General features: G+C 44.6%; 2 protein-coding genes and 1 long non-coding RNA gene across 3 annotated transcripts; 1 reads left to right on the top strand and 2 right to left on the bottom strand.

The window, feature by feature from the left end:
• Window positions 1-2,726: 2,726 nt before the first annotated feature.
• CREBZF (CREB/ATF bZIP transcription factor) lies at window positions 2,727-7,274 on the bottom strand. The gene is made up of 3 exons (XM_028725994.2): window positions 6,090-7,274; window positions 5,360-5,438; window positions 2,727-3,999 (listed from the first exon to the last, which is right to left on the bottom strand). The coding sequence occupies exons 1-2, from the start codon at window positions 7,016-7,018 to the stop codon at window positions 5,390-5,392; spliced, it is 978 nt and encodes a 325-aa protein (XP_028581827.2). The 5' UTR covers window positions 7,019-7,274; the 3' UTR covers window positions 2,727-3,999; window positions 5,360-5,389.
• Window positions 7,275-8,498: 1,224 nt separating this feature from the next.
• Window positions 8,499-14,820, bottom strand: CCDC89 (coiled-coil domain containing 89). The gene is made up of 2 exons (XM_028725998.2): window positions 14,092-14,820; window positions 8,499-10,277 (listed from the first exon to the last, which is right to left on the bottom strand). Exon 2 carries the CDS (start codon window positions 9,966-9,968, stop codon window positions 8,877-8,879), a length of 1,092 nt encoding a protein of 363 aa, XP_028581831.2. The 5' UTR covers window positions 9,969-10,277; window positions 14,092-14,820; the 3' UTR covers window positions 8,499-8,876.
• Window positions 14,285-15,215, top strand: LOC114595598 (uncharacterized). Its single transcript, XR_003706298.2, has 2 exons — window positions 14,285-14,386; window positions 14,810-15,215. It is a non-coding gene; the product is annotated as an uncharacterized LOC114595598 (long non-coding RNA).
• Window positions 15,216-15,474: the final 259 nt, after the last annotated feature.

Genomic DNA, 15,474 nt, shown 5'->3' on the forward strand with positions numbered 1-15,474 from the left:
TGGTCTTAATATGCTAGTAACTCTGGCTTGGCAGGGATTTTTCCCTGCTCAAGTAATCCAACAACCCAGCCCCCAAACAAGTGAGAATTCAACTTGGCATCATCAGATATAAGAATCTGAACGTTACACCCTTGTGTAAAGCACCTTGGGTTGAAGAAGGAAACCTGAACATTCCTTCTCATGATTTATGTCTAAATGGACAAATGTTCAATAGTGTAAAGGTGTTTGCTTTTGTTTTTTAACTGACATGGAGTATGTCCCCAACAAACCTTTTAGCAATTTTGGGAACAAGACAGATACATCCTATCTACTGTTTTTCAAATTGGATACTAAAAACCAGATAAACCTTACCTAACATTTTACAAGTAAATGTTTTGCTGCAATCCAAAAATGTCAAACAAAAGATTTCTATTTTTGGTTAAATGGTAGCAGATGGAAACAGTATTCATTTTGTTGGATGCCAATGTGAGACATGGCTCTCCACAGTTACTTTGATGCCATCTGTCCAGGAAGTTATAACGTGCAGAATAATGAATTCCCCCCACGATACTACTAAGCTGTTTAAAAAAAAACAAAAAAAAACAAGAAAGGTTAATTTGCGGTATTAAGATACACACATATTTACATCACATTTTCTAAGTGAGATACTAAAAAAAGGCCTTATTTTCCCAACGGTGGTATAGTGCAGGCCAAAAAAGAATGACAACGTTCAAAAGCTGGTGTATTTGAAGTCTTATTAACTATCAGCTTCTACCTGATACTAAGAAGTCAACCACTGGTAATACAGTGGTACCTCTGGTTACGAACTGAATTTGTTCCGGAGGTCCATTCTTAAGCTGAAACCGTTCTTATCCTGAGACACGCATTCGCTAATGGGGCCTCCCGCTACGTTCGCCTCCTGGGGCAAAGTTCGCAACTAGGAGCAGCTACTTCCGGGTTAGCAGAGCTCGTAACCAGAGATACCACTGTACTAGATAAAATTTGAGCTGCACCGGTACCTCCAATTGCACACGGAACAGCGAAAACCAGAAAAATACGGGTTTGCCGTGTGCATAACCCGAAGGATACACAACCAGAGGTGTGCATATCCAGAGGTACCACTGTACAGTGGTGCCTCCAGTTACTAACGGGATCGGTTCCAGAGGCCTGGCTGTATCCCAATAATTTCATAACCAAGGACCGCGTCTGTGCACGCGCGAGCAGCAAACCCACTTCCAGGTCTGCTACATTTGCAACCCAAAGTTTACATTACCCGAAGGTAACATAACCCAAGGATCCACTGTATTTCCTTCTTTGAAAATCAGATTTGCATGCAGGAATTCCTAGCTTCACTTTTCAGCATCTCAATGAAGGAATGTGAACAATCCAGGTCTGAAACCCTGTCTGGCAATGTTGACAATCCTTAGCTAGATGGACCAAAGGCCTCAATCAGTGTAAGTCACTTTCCTGTGTCCCATAAACTGATTCAGCACAACATTATTCAAGTTATAGGCAAGTTATAGGCAAAAATCATGCTTGGCATAGTATTTTGCTGGTTTTGCCTCTTGAAGAGATATAGATATAGGATATATAGATATAGATATATAAATACATTCTATAATGGTAATGAATAGGAGGATGCTCCATTGCTGTCTGGAAAGTTAATTCGTAGGTAGGAGCCACTGATATCTAAGAGGGAGATGTCTAGAGCGAAGTCTGTTCAGGCCCTCACCAGTCTGCATTAAAGAACATACTCTAAACAGAAAACTTGAGGGCATTTTGCTTATGCCACCAATAGCTCCTTGGAGAAAAGGTGGATGAGTAGATGAGCCTATTGAACTTTATGGCAGAGCACCAATTGGGCCTTATGCTAGTCTTGTTGCAAACAGAATTATTTTATTACCGACTTGCTCTCAATAATTTATTCTTGGAAAAAGAGGGTAGCCAGCAAAAGCTGGTTAACCAGCTCCCAGTGCAATCGTAACATGTTCCCAGCACAGCAATGCATAATTTTTTAACAGCCGACATTAACGTAAAAATAGCATTGAGTGCTGAATAGCAAACAGTAAGCAATCTACAGCAGCTTACTTTTTCCTGCTGTTCGAATGTTATTAATGCTTTCCTAATCTATTATTGTTTGCACACACATGATGGTAAAACAGGTGGTTTTGACTGTATTTTACTATACATTATTATACTTATTTGTTTATAAAAGTACTTAACATCCTACTGCAAAACATCAGGGTCGTCACAACATTAAAATATTTTAAAGCAATCATGAAAGTGTTTGGCTACTCAAGGGATATTTTAAAGAACTGCGTAGGTTTGCTGACATAAGTATTTAAAAGACTCTTAGAAAGCACAAAGCGAGGGTGTTTTTTGGACACAATTATCTTATATGTGCAGAGCTAAATGTAATGTGACCTCTTAATGACCTGAGCAAGAGGATGTGAATAAAATACATGGTAAGTGATTTTCTACATTACTGCAAACTCTGGTTAATAACCCTAAATCAGCAACTCTTAACATAGCCAGTGTATCACTGATCATATATAGAAAATGCTCTGAACAGCAGCATTAATCCAACCCCAGCTACAGCAAGAAATGAGCTGCATAAACCACAATGCTGCTTTGATATCACACCAACTATTTTCCAACTATGTCACACCAGTCAACATTTAAAAAGCCATACAATGAAATTAAAATTTTATAATGTAAGATTTAAAAAAATCCTTTGAGCCTGTAACTGGAAGATCAACACATTTTTTTTTATTAGGACACTGTGTTCTCATAGGTATGACACAACTAGTTACACAGAAACATTCACACATATTTCAAGTACTATTATTCAAGGCTTCAATTTCAAGAAAATATTCAACAATACTCAACCGATTAGCAAGAAAAAAAAGGTTTGCAATTTTATTTGGCTTCAACATGCTTCAATAGGCACTAAAATCCCTGCAGTCATATTTTTGAGATTTTTGCTAAGCAAGTGTGTCATTTGCCTTGTTGAAAAACAAGCAGCCACTCCCTTTGTATACAGATGCAACAGCTTATTCTTCAAGGGGCAATGACACACAAGGTGGATCAACTACCCAGAATGTTTTTTATCTAACAAAGTATTTCAATAATACAAAATTAAAAGAGAGAATGTCTGTTTTCACAGAAATACCACATTAACAAAAATGTCTATTGTGAAAAGCAATTGTAAAAATGCATCAACTTCAGAAACTATGCAGGACGGTGACAGCCAATTGTGGCCTGTCAACTGGAAAGGTACTAGCAACAAAAAGGAGGGGATGTTGACCCTAGCTTTTGAAAAACAACAGCACTGGGTCATAAGGAGCATTGATGGGAATGTATATAACGTACTGCTCCCATTATAAACACAGAATGCTGAATAAGAGTATAATTTAAAATTGATTAGTATACAATTTCATGTGTTATGCTCCCATGCCATCAAGCACGGGTTATGAATAGCTAGAGGACTTTCCAAGATTGCACTCATTTACAGCAACTGGTATATGGGGACTAACCGAAGATATGTACCAGTATATAGATTTGTCCTGCGTTGGGCTGCAATTTCCCCCAGGAAAGGGATGCCAGCCACTCTGTATTGTTCAGAGATAGGCAGATAAATACACCTGCACTACAGATATAACCCAAAACATGAACAGCCATATAAATGAATTTATAGTTCAGGCGAGGTTCATGGTCTCTGCTATGCCGAAAATATGTACTTCAAATAATTTAGACAATCAACTGAGAATAAGGAGGAAATTGATGTAGGAGAACAAGTGCTTTTTCACACTGTTACTTTTCACATTAGTATTATACTCATTTTCTTGATAGACTGTATTATTCAAAACATTCACATAATTTTGCAGTGTTGTTTTAAAGTAAAATGCTGCAAAAGCCCTGTTACCTTTCCCCCTTTTTAATCATACTACCTTTTAAAATAAAGCAGGAAGTGTGCCAGCAGCTGGTCCCGTCTCTTCTGCCCCATGACAGCTGTATCCACTTCAGCATAAAGAAAAACAAGGATGCTAAATACACATATACTTTATTAAACAGTGAGGTTTCACAAAGAATCGTATCTCCTTGTACTCAAATTAACTCCTGATTCTGATAACTGATTATGTGTTTAACAGGGAGTATTCCACACAAATACCAAGAGAACAAAAATAATATGGAGAAGCCTCCTTTAGGAGGCATACTTTTTCCAAATTTAACATTCTTTGTGGAACCCCACTTTACATTTTCACACCCCTTATTTCCCCAATTTACAGAAATTAAAGTATTAACCATTTTAATACAACAGAAAAAGTTGAACATGTTTGAAGACAAAAACTTTTCCTCTACCCTAGACATGGACAGTTGCAGGAACACTATGAAGATGAACATTTGTTCACCTATTTTTTTTCTCCTTAGGAACACATCAGATTGATATGCCAATTTCATTTTGCTACAACAATTTAAGAGACCTGTATGTGCCTTAATCATGAAAACTAATTCCACTGGGCTGTGATAGAAGACTTAATTTTTTGGAATAAATAAGTGTTTAGTAATATTCATGCAGTGCAGTCTTCAAACTGTACATAACAGTGCAAAGGGTCAGTATGGTTGAGCACTCCTGCTTGCAAAATTACTGTTCTCATTTACATTCTTAATTAGTAAGCTAGAAAGTACCCAACTATGTCAGGATCTTGGTACTTTTATTTGGACATGTCCTACCCCTAGCCAACATGGGAAGATAATAGTGAGGAGTTTGGGAGTTTTAAGCATAGATGCAATAGTAAGAAGCAGCCTTTCTCAACCTTGAGTTCCCAGATGTTGCACTACCACTACCATCATCCCTATCTGCTGCCCCTGCTGGCTATGGATGATGGGAGTTGCAGTCCAACAACAAATGGGAACCCAAGGTTGGGAAAGGCTGAGTTAGAGCCTTATTTCACTGGTGAAATGCAACATCAAAGATGAATATATGGGGCTTATTTGTACCTTAAAAAGTTCATCTTCACCATCTTAATTAGTAGACTGGTTTTCATCCCTCTTTCTCTACATTCAAATGTATGGCCAAACATACATTTAAGCAGCACCTGTTTTTGAAAACTTCACCTACTCTGTAAAAACTCTGCATAAAATAACATCTGTCCTGATAAAGCCTTTCCAAAAATAATGAATGACTGGAAACGGCTATGCAGCTTGACTAACCATTAAATTGCAAGTTGCGCAATCAGGATAAACTGATTCTACAAAATGTCTCCAGGGCTTCTGAACTCTTCTAAAGACTGGTCCAGACCAAGTAATAAGAAACCCCAGAGTAAGCATCAATGCAAAGTTGTCTGATACCACATTATGGGAATATAGGGATCCTTACCAGGTTGCGAGGTGGAAAGCGACTGTTCTTTTAACCCCTACACAACGGAGCCTGGCAGGGCAACCACCTAAAAGAGAAACTGTCAGAGAAGTTTAATAGTAATGTATAACAGATGCGATATAATTTCACATGCATGTTTTAAACTACCTGCTGCACGGTATTACTATTCTGCTCTTAAGTCTGTCCAGTGACGATGTCAATGTTTACAATGCCCAGAAATGCAGGCTAGATGTTTATCTGCCAGATAGAGCATTATTTTTACTGGCAACCAACACCAGGTGCCGCCATTTCAGGCAATCACAAAACCACCTGGCAGTCTCGAACTGTGCCATCTGCGTGCCATTGTGAGAGATGTCCTGACCATTGTGTGCCTTAAAAAACGGGTCCTCTGTTTACAACACGGCCAAACAGGCACCCCGGCATCGATCCGTCTTGTTCACACGCCCGCGAAGGTCTGCGCTTTTTTTTTTTTTTTAACTCTCTGCTACGGAAGGGAAGGAAGGAACATGCCAGTTTTCTGACTACACCCCCCGTTTGTGCGCTGCGCGTTTGTTTATGTCTGCTTGCTGCGGCTTGCTTTCCTCCCTCTCTCTTCCGCTCTGTCCTCTGACTGCCTCCTCCACTATAAAGCACACACCCCCTGGGCGATCGCGGGCAAACACCCCGAGACAAAAAAATGTTATGTTCTGCGTAGTTAGGAGCGAAGAAGAAGCGGAATACTTGACCCTACATTTTGGAGGCGAAGGTAGAGTAGGAGTAGGAGTCGGCGGTGGAGGGAGGCGAGGCGGCCGCCGCCAAAGCAGAGCCCACCGCCGCCCGCCGGGCGCAAGCCGAGCAGAACTCCACCGAAACCTGGTCGCGATCCACGTGCAGGCAGATGCCGCCGGCGCTGGGGGAAGCCGGCCTCTTGCGCTCGCCTCCCTCGGGCACCACCGGCAGGGCGTAGTCGTGGTCGCCGCTGGCCTCGTAGGCCGGCCTGGCCTCCAGCACTGCCGCCGCCGCCGCCCCGTCGTCGACCAGGCCGCTGCTGCTGATGCGGAGCCCCACTCTGCCGTCGCCGGCCAAGCGGCTGAGGAGCCTCCCCAGGGCGCTCTGGTTGGCCAGCACGGCGCGCAGGTAGCTGGTCTCCCTCTCCAGGTCGCGCAGGCGGCGGCACAGGCCGCGGTTGCGGTCGCGGAGGCCGCGGTTCTCGGCCGCCAGGCCTTGCAGGCGGCTCTCCAGGCCCATCACGTACTGCTTCTTCCGCTGGCGGTTCAGGCGAGCCGCGGCCGCGGCCTTCAGGCGGCTGCTCCCCGCTGGCCGCGCGGGGCGGCGGCCTTGCTGCTGCGGCCTCTGCTGCTGCTGCTTCGGCTGTTCCTCCTCCTCCTCAGTCTCCGCGCAGGCCCGCTCCGGGCTCGCCAACCAGCCCGGCCGGTTCTCGGTCGCCACCACCGCCGCCTCCAGCCAGTCGTCGAGGTCCAGCTCCAGGCCCGCCGGGAAGAGCAGCTCGGCGCCACCCGCCTCCTCGAGGGAAGAGGAATCGTCGCTGTCCTCGCGGCGCGGCGGCGCGGCTTCGTCGCCCGCCTCGGCCCGGCTGCCGCTCCTGGCGGGAGGCGGCCCTTTGCTCGGGGATGGGCAGGCCGACGAACTGGCCAGCAGCTGGGCCAGGCTGTGGCGCATAATGGCGGCGGCGGGCGGGCGGGCAGGCCCGAGATACCGCCGCAGCCGCCGCCGCCTCAGTCCCAGCCCTCCCCGCCGCCTGAATCAGCTGGGCCCGCCTGGGCTGCTGCGTCTCCGCCTCAGCGGGAAAGCGCGGCTGCTTCTTCCCCCGCTCGCCTTCTGCGCCTCTGAGGGAAAATGAGGAAGCAAGCCCGCCTCGCGACTCGGCCGGGCCGTTAATGGCGGAGGGGGCGGGCCCGGGCGGTTGGCGCCTGCGCACTGGCTCGAAGGCGCTCCCTCGAGGGGCAGAAAATGGCGGAGGCGGCACCTTCCTCCTGCCCCCCCCTCGTTTACCTCAGAGCGGGAGCTTTAAAGACGAGGGGATTCTGCATAGGAGTGGGTCTTGTAAATGACGGACCTTGTTTATGCTCGTTAATATTTAGCCATTATTATTATTATTATTATCATCATCATCATTATTATTATTATTATTATTATTATTTTGACCAAACTGCAGGAGGTAGTGGAGGACAGAGGTGCCTGCCGTGCTCTAGTCCATGGGGTCACGAAGAGTCAGACACGACTAAACGACTAAACAACAACAACAACAACAACAACAACAACTATTATTATTATTATTATTTTATTTTGTACCTCGCTGTATAGGGCGCTATATAAAGTCAATTAATAATAATAATAATAATAATAATAATAATAATAATAATAATAATTTTATTATTTTATTTTGTACCCCTCCTTCCCCCCCCCCCAACCGCAGGACTCAGTTTTTCCATTTATTTCCTTTCAAGGAGCTCTAGGTGGCATGCACATAAAGGTAAAGGTAAAGGTACCCCTGCCCGTACAGGCCAGTCTTGACAGACTCTAGGGTTGTGCGCTCATCTCACTCAAGAGGCCGGGGGCCAGCGCTGTCTGGAGACACTTCCGGGTCACGTGGCCAGCGTGATACCGCTGCTCTGGCGAGCCAGCGCAGCACACGGAAACGCCGTTTACCTTCCCGCTAGTAAGCGGTCCCTATTTATCTACTTGCACCCGGGGGTGCTTTCAAACTGCTAGGTTGGCAGGCGCTGGGACCGAGCGACGGGAGCGCACCCCGCCGCGGTGATTCGAACCGCCGACCTTTCGATCAGCAAGTCCTAGGTGCTGAGGCTTTTACCCACAGCGCCACCCGCGCTGCACATACCCTTTCACATTTCTCCCATGAAAAAAAAGAGACGTCCTATTCTTCTATTATTACTACTACTACTATTTATAGGGCTGCCAAACGTCCAGAATTTTCCAGGCATTGCCGGAAAACAGTGTTCAGATTGGGGGGGGGGAGGGATAATAACCGCTGAATGTAAGGTACAATCCAGATGTATGGCAATCCATATCGGAAGTCTAGATTTTGGTGAATTTCCTTTAAAATAGCTGGAAAACTTCATTTTCTTTTTTTAGATTTTGCAAAAAAAAAAAGAAAGAAACCTCAACTACAACTTTGGCAAAAAAAAACCCCACAACTCAACAAAAAAAAAAGCTCAATTACCAATTTATATTTATATACCTGTTGCTTGTAATCATTTGCTTCTTGGTCCTTACCAGTTCCATCCAGTAGTATGCCCAATTGATGCCACTGCAATTATTATTTTTATTAATTATTATATTTATTAGTCGCTTCTTTTTGACATGGCGACTGGAAAAAAATACATCCAAAAAACACATATCTCAATCTCAGCAACGTAAGAATGGTTGCCTTCCTACTCTAAACAAAATTATCTTACACTGGTATCTAAAATAGGGGGGGGGGGGATGATCTGGTAAAAGATTATTTTATTTTCTCAAAGGCTGTAGGTCTGTTAGGAGCAAAGCTGACAGCAAAGGCTTACGCTATGAAATGTCGGAGTTTGGTATTTAATTCTTTCTCTTTCGTAAGCAACTCAGTGCTGTGCTTCTTGTAGGCTTCAAAATGCATCCGGAGCTCAGTGTAGGCTTGCTGGGTGCCATCCAGCCGCCTCCGCAGGTCTCGCACCCGGAGGTTGCAGTCCACTGCTACAGCCTCCGTCTCAAAGCGCAGCTCCGCCGCCTGCTTGGCTTTCTCCATCTCTTCCGCCTTCTTCTCCAGCTCCGCAATCTCCCTTTGCTTGTCCTGCAGCACCTTGCCTCTGTCCATCGCCAGGTTTAGCAGCTCCTCCTTCTCCTTGGTCAGCTTCTCCACCTTGGCTTGCAAGGTGCAGTCCACCTCTCTTAGCTTCTTTTCCGCTTGCTGCAGTTCCTCCGTGACGTGGCTGTGTTTCTCTTCCAGGATACCCAGCCGGCTTCTCAGCGACTTGATTTCCTCAGCCTTAGATTTGGCTTCCTGCAGGTGGGCTTCCAAAAGTTCCTTCTCTCGCTCTTGGGCGCGGCGGCTGTCCTGTTCGTAACGTTCCTTTAAGGACTTGGTTTCACCCGAGAGTTTCTTAAGCTCAGAAGTGAGCTGGGCCACTTCGGCCTCTTTCTCTTCCAAAGCCTGGCAGAAGAGGTTCTGGTTCTCCACCCGCAAGCGGTGGTTCTCTTCCCTCAGCTGCAGGTTTTGCCTCTTGTGCTCGTCCTTGAAGTGGATCATGTCCTCGTGGTTGGCAGCCAGATCCATGAAGCGCTCTTCCAGCTGCTGCACGCGCCGCGTCTGGTTCTCCAGCCGCATAGCATCCGCCATCCTCTGTTCCTCCAGGTCCATGTTGATCTCCTCCAGGGCCTTGCAGCGCAAGAGCTGCTCGTCCGCTCGCTTCTTGAGGATGCAGATCAGCTGGGACTGCTCATGGAGCCGTGAGCGGAGCATGGCTTTCTCCCCCTTCTCCCCGTCAGAGAGACCTTGGAGTTTCTCCAAGGTCTCAAAGGGCTCTCCCATGCTCCAGTCTACATCATCATCTTCTTCTTCTTCTACCTCCTTTGGTACCTTGGGAATGGCCATTCCCGGACTCTTCCCATCCTGAGGCATGTTGAGGAACTGCTGCCTCTTCTCAGTGCTGCCGAGTTGTGCAGCGCTTCCCCCTCAAGTAGCATTCAAAATTTCTGCTGCTGGCCCGAAAGGCAGTTGGTGCAAACGTTCCAAGAATCCCGTGATGTCATAAGCCAAGAACTGATGGGCTTTCTAGAACCAGCGGGCTTTGCAGGGGTCTCCTGACCTTGTTGCATTCCTTCTGCACTGCAGGTGGGGAACGCAGATCTGCAAGGGAGCAGGGAATCGATGCAACACACCAGCCTGGCCAGGAACGAAAGCCACCACACTAAATCGGTGCTTAGTTTCCTAATCGAAGATAAACAGTATGAGAGCTTCACCTCTTATTTAATTCCCCACCCCCGCGCCAACAAAAAGATGTATTCCCTGTTAAACCCTAAGTGACTCTTAGCTTCATTCTTCCCTTTTCCTGAGTTAGGCTTAGATAGGGCCATTGAAGTCAATGGTCTTCCTGGTAGCAGCGACACAGCTATGGAATTCTCCTTCCCTTGGGAAGTCCAACTGGATCCTTATGTCTGGGCGTTAAGATGAGCAATGAAGGCATTCCTGTTTCACCATTCAGTGTTCATCACTGGCTGCATGCACACCATATATTTAAAGAATGTGGTTTACTCCAAATAATGTTGGGAACTGTAGTTTTTTTTAAAATGGTGCTGGGAATTGTAGCTCTGTGAAAAATAAACAAAAATTCACAGGATTCTTTGGGGGGAGCCATGTATGGTGTGTGTACACTGCCTTAAATATTCTTCTACCCTAACAGTTTCTGGTGCTGATGGCACTTGTTTCTTTCGGCTCTCTGTTACGTGTGTTGTTGCTGAGATTTTATTGGAAAATGTATTTTAGAATTGTTGTAAGATGCCTTAAACCCTTGTTGTTGAAAGACGAGATAGAATTATTAAAGGTAAAGGTACCCCTGCCCGTACGGGCCAGTCTTGCCAGACTCTAGGGTTGTGCGCTCATCTCACTCTATAGGCCGGGAGCCAGCGCTGTCCGCAGACAATTCCGGGTCACGTGGCCAGCGTGACAAGCTGCATCTGGCGAGCCAGCGCAGCACACGGAACGCCGTTTACCTTCCCGCTGGTAAGCGGTCCCTATTTATCTACTTGCACCCGAAGGTGCTTTCGAACTGCTAGGTTGGCAGGTGCTGGGACCGAACGACGGGAGCGCACCCCGCTGCGGGGATTCGAACCGCCAACCTTTTGATCGGCAAGTCCTAGGCGCTGAGGCTTTAACCCACAGCGCCACCTGTGTCCCAGAATTATTACTTTTTTAAAAAAATAAATGTGCATATGATTCGGCTATAAATGCATTATACTGACACTTTGCCATATACACTGATAAACCTATACTATAGTTCTATACATTGTTTCATATAACCTTGTACTAAAGTTTCTATAGAAGTACGGTATTTCAGCAGCAGCCTAGTGATTCATTCATAGAGCCCCAGCTACAACAACACATTTGCAGCTGAATATTTTATTTAAGGAGATAATGAACAGCAATCTATCTGCCTAGTTCAGCAGTCCACAACAATATTGTTGTGTAATTAGATTGCCACCTAATTACTGTGTAGGCGGTTCCTTTAAAAGCAAGGCCTGATTTCCATTTGGGTGGGGTTTGACAAAAGAATGTTAACTGCCCTTAATGGTGCAGCGGATGTCTTTTTACAGGAGTTCATTGTTAAAAGATGGGTTTGTTGATGCAGATCTCTTTTGAATGTGTTTGGAAAGAAAAAATAGCCACCACCCAGAATTTGGAGAGGTGCCTGTGAGAGAGAGGTGTGGGGGCCGTATCAAAATAAATAATTTTGATGTGAGGCAGGTGGTTTTAAAAAAACAAACAAGCAGAGAGTGGGAATAAATGGACAGTTCCCCCAATGGGAGGAATGTTGAAAGTGGAGTCCTCCCAAGGATTGGTATTAAGACCTGTTCATAAATAATCGAGTTATGTGAGAGTGCTGTTGTGCTCAAGTCCTACTTGCAGACATCTCTTTGACCTTTGTGAGAATAGGATGCTGGACTATATGGGCCTTTGGCTCAATCTAGCAGGCTGTATCTTGGGGGAGCAGTGTGCCTCTTTTCTGAGAGCTGCCTGGTAGCAATGTGTGTACAGTGGTACCTCGGGTTACATACGCTTCAGGTTACATACGCTTCAGGTTACAGACTCCGCTAGCCCAGAAATAGTACCTCGGGTTAAGAACTTTGCTTCAGGATGAGAACAGAAATCGTGCTCCAGTGGCAGCAGGAGGCCCCATTAGCTAAAGTGGTGTTTCAGGTTAAGAACAGTTTCAGGTTAAGAGCGGACCTCTGGAACGAATTAAGTACTTAACCCGAGGTACCACTGTACTAGATTCAGGTAGGTAGCCATGTTGGTTTGACACAGTGAAAATAAATAAATAAAATGTCCAGTAGCACCTTAGAGACCAACTAAGTTTGTTCTGAGTATAAGCTTTCATGTGCACACACACTTCTTCAGATTCTTCTATTCAGAATTCGTATCTGAAGAAGTGTGCATGCACACGAAAGCTTATACCCAGAACAAACTTAGTTGGTCTCTAAGGTGCTACTGGACATTTTTTTTTATGTGTATACTGTTTGCCTTCATCACAAGAACATAGGAAGCTGCCTCATTCCAAGTCATACTATTGGTCCCTCTAGCTCAGCATTGTCTACACCAGGGGTTGTCAACCTGGTCCCTACCGCCCAGTTTCAGGATTCTAGATGGGCGGTAGGGGGTTCTACGGCACAAGCTGAATCCTCCTTCCATCAAGCACTGGTGGGCAGTAAGGACCTTTTACCATCAAGAAAGATGCATTAGTGGGTAGTAGGCATAAAAAGGTTGACCAGACCTGGTCTACACTCTTCCACTTATGCTCTACTTGTGTATATCTGCAAGTAAACCAAATACTACAATATGGCATTCGCTTCCAGTTATCTCTTCCCCAAAGGAAGATGAGCCCTGATAACGCTGTTCCTACTAGTTCTCACTGCTCGGGCAAGTGGGGAATGCCTCAGATTATCATTTATTATAAAGGCATTCATATATGTGATTCTTTATACTGTGCATAAGCAGAAGAGCAGAATTCCACCTGACCTGAGAAATTTACTATATTATGCCTAGAGTCAATGGACAGCTTTAGGATGGGTATTGGGAGCTAGCACAATTGAATGTACTTGTTTTTAATTTTAGCTATGTTGATGGTTAAAGGGTTAAGACCAAAAACACTTTATGGAAGGGATATGGTTTGAACTGGGAATTAAAAGAATAGAGAGAGAAGGGAGGTACTACGTAAAAATTGAATTATGTGGCTCTTTTTCTCTCCTGATAACTTATTTTACCCACACTATAGTCTTATGAGAAATCCCAATGCTTGCTAGAATTCCAATTTTTAATCACATGCATGCTGGGAGCAGATATGTATGCTGTCCAATTAGCACAATTCATAATTATTATATTGGGTGGGGGAGTGTGTTGTTCTTATCACAGCTCTGTCTATGCTTGTTTGTTAATCAGCAGAGCCTCTGAGTACGTATTGAATAATGTTTCAAGGCTAAACAATGTAATGGTAAAAAGGCAAAGCATAACTAATGAACATACTACTCTTTCCTAAAAATGGTCAAAGGAACTCTGTTTTGGGAACAGACTCCCACAACACCAGAGTGGTATCAGATCCCTGAAGCTGGATTGGGTTGAATTGAGGGATTAAAGAATAATCTAGCCTGAGAGAAAATAAAGATTTGACTATGAAGGTTTTCTTACTCTCTTAACTGCACAATTCTGTACATATCTACTCAGAAGTAAGCCCCATTGAGTTCAGTGGAGCTTACTCCTAGGTAAACAGGAGTGCACAAGATTACAACCTATAAAATAAGTTGCAATAAGTTCAGTGCTCTTATAAGGAAAACAAATTTGTACATCATAATTCTTCCAGTTGTTGTTACAACATTCAGAAAAGGGCATCCAATTTCATTTCAACAGATATTGGCGTCATCCTGATTCTTTTATACTCATACGTAACTGTCTGGTTTTGCCATTTTAAAATAGCGTTTATAAATATTTTTTTAAAAAAAGTTAATCAAAGAGCCATAAAATGTTTCCTTACCAGGCCTTTATTCTTTTACTATCTTGGTCTGACAGCCTTGTTGAGTTTGCATCTCCATGGCAATAGGATTGAAGCAGACTCCTTGCCAAGTGTACAGTGAGGCCAAACAAGAAAGAATGCATCCTGGAAGCTTAACAAGCTCTGGAAAGCACGTTCCTTGGCTGTGACCCTCTGCGATAGATGTCTCCTTCCTTTCCCTCCCAAAGGAAGCCTGAAAATGACCAGCAGCTCACCACTATTACTGCCAACTCTGAAATAATATCGTGTCCCTGAGAATCAAATGAAGAAATAAAAGGTACCTATGTTCTTAAAAACCAGGCTGTTAAAAAAAAAGCAGTAACTTGCCAATGAGGAAAAGAATCAGAATACAGTGGTACCTCGGGTTACATATGCTTCAGGTTACATATGCTTCAGGTTACAGACTCCGCTAACCCAGAAATAGTGCTTCAGGTTAAGAACTTTGCTTCAGGATGAGAACAGAAATCGTGCCCCGGTGGCACGGCAGCAGCAGGAGGCCCCATTAGCTAAAGTGGTGCTTCAGGTTAAGAACAGTTTCAGGTTAAGTACGGACCTCCGGAACGAATTAAGTACTTAACCCGAGGTACCACTGTATGGGCAAGACGAGCTTGCATAATGGGGCTATCAGTACTTTCCTAGCTATGTTTACTCAAAGTTCTCTTGCAGTTTCTGACATCAAGTTATTCGGCTTTCTCTTCAGTTCCACATCATTAGGCCAGATAACTCTTCCCACCAGCAGCTGCACAACAGACCAGTATCCATGGTAAGGTAGTACAAACTGATGCTTAGATGTTCTGGGTTAACCAGAAAGTAAGCTCAGGTACGCTCAGGTGTTTAGCGAACCTCTATCAGGCTGAACCAGATATATCCAAGCATAACTGAAAGTGGGGGGGGGGGGAGTTTTGTATTTGACTTCTTTTTCAGAACAGAACGCAACTGGAAAGCGAATGTACCACACACAAAAGAAGCACAAAGAGCGAATGCACCACGCTTTGTCTCTCTTGCAATTTCAACACTTGCTCATCTGAGCATATACATAGTTTCTAACAGACTTTTTGAGTTTAGAAACCATGAACAAATAAAGTTCCAAATCTTGCAAAATTCAATTACAATGCATAAAAGTGTTTGCTCCTGTTTTAAGTATCGCTTCCTGCTTTGCCCAAATGGTGGCACTAGAGAACGTTTTTAAAGCCCTGATGCACTGAAAAAGCCAGCAGCACATTTTGCAATCGAGGTGTTTGTTTGTTTGTTTGATGTCTCGCTTTAGCTTCACCAATAGTAAAAGCTAGTAAAACGATAAGAGTGATGATGAGCCCTGTTTGAACGATGTGAACAGGGTCTTGCTTACTAAAAAGGGCGAGGGGG

This window comes from Podarcis muralis, chromosome 4 (genome assembly GCF_964188315.1).
Source record: "Podarcis muralis chromosome 4, rPodMur119.hap1.1, whole genome shotgun sequence".
In the NCBI taxonomy this organism is placed as follows: domain Eukaryota; kingdom Metazoa; phylum Chordata; class Lepidosauria; order Squamata; family Lacertidae; genus Podarcis; species Podarcis muralis.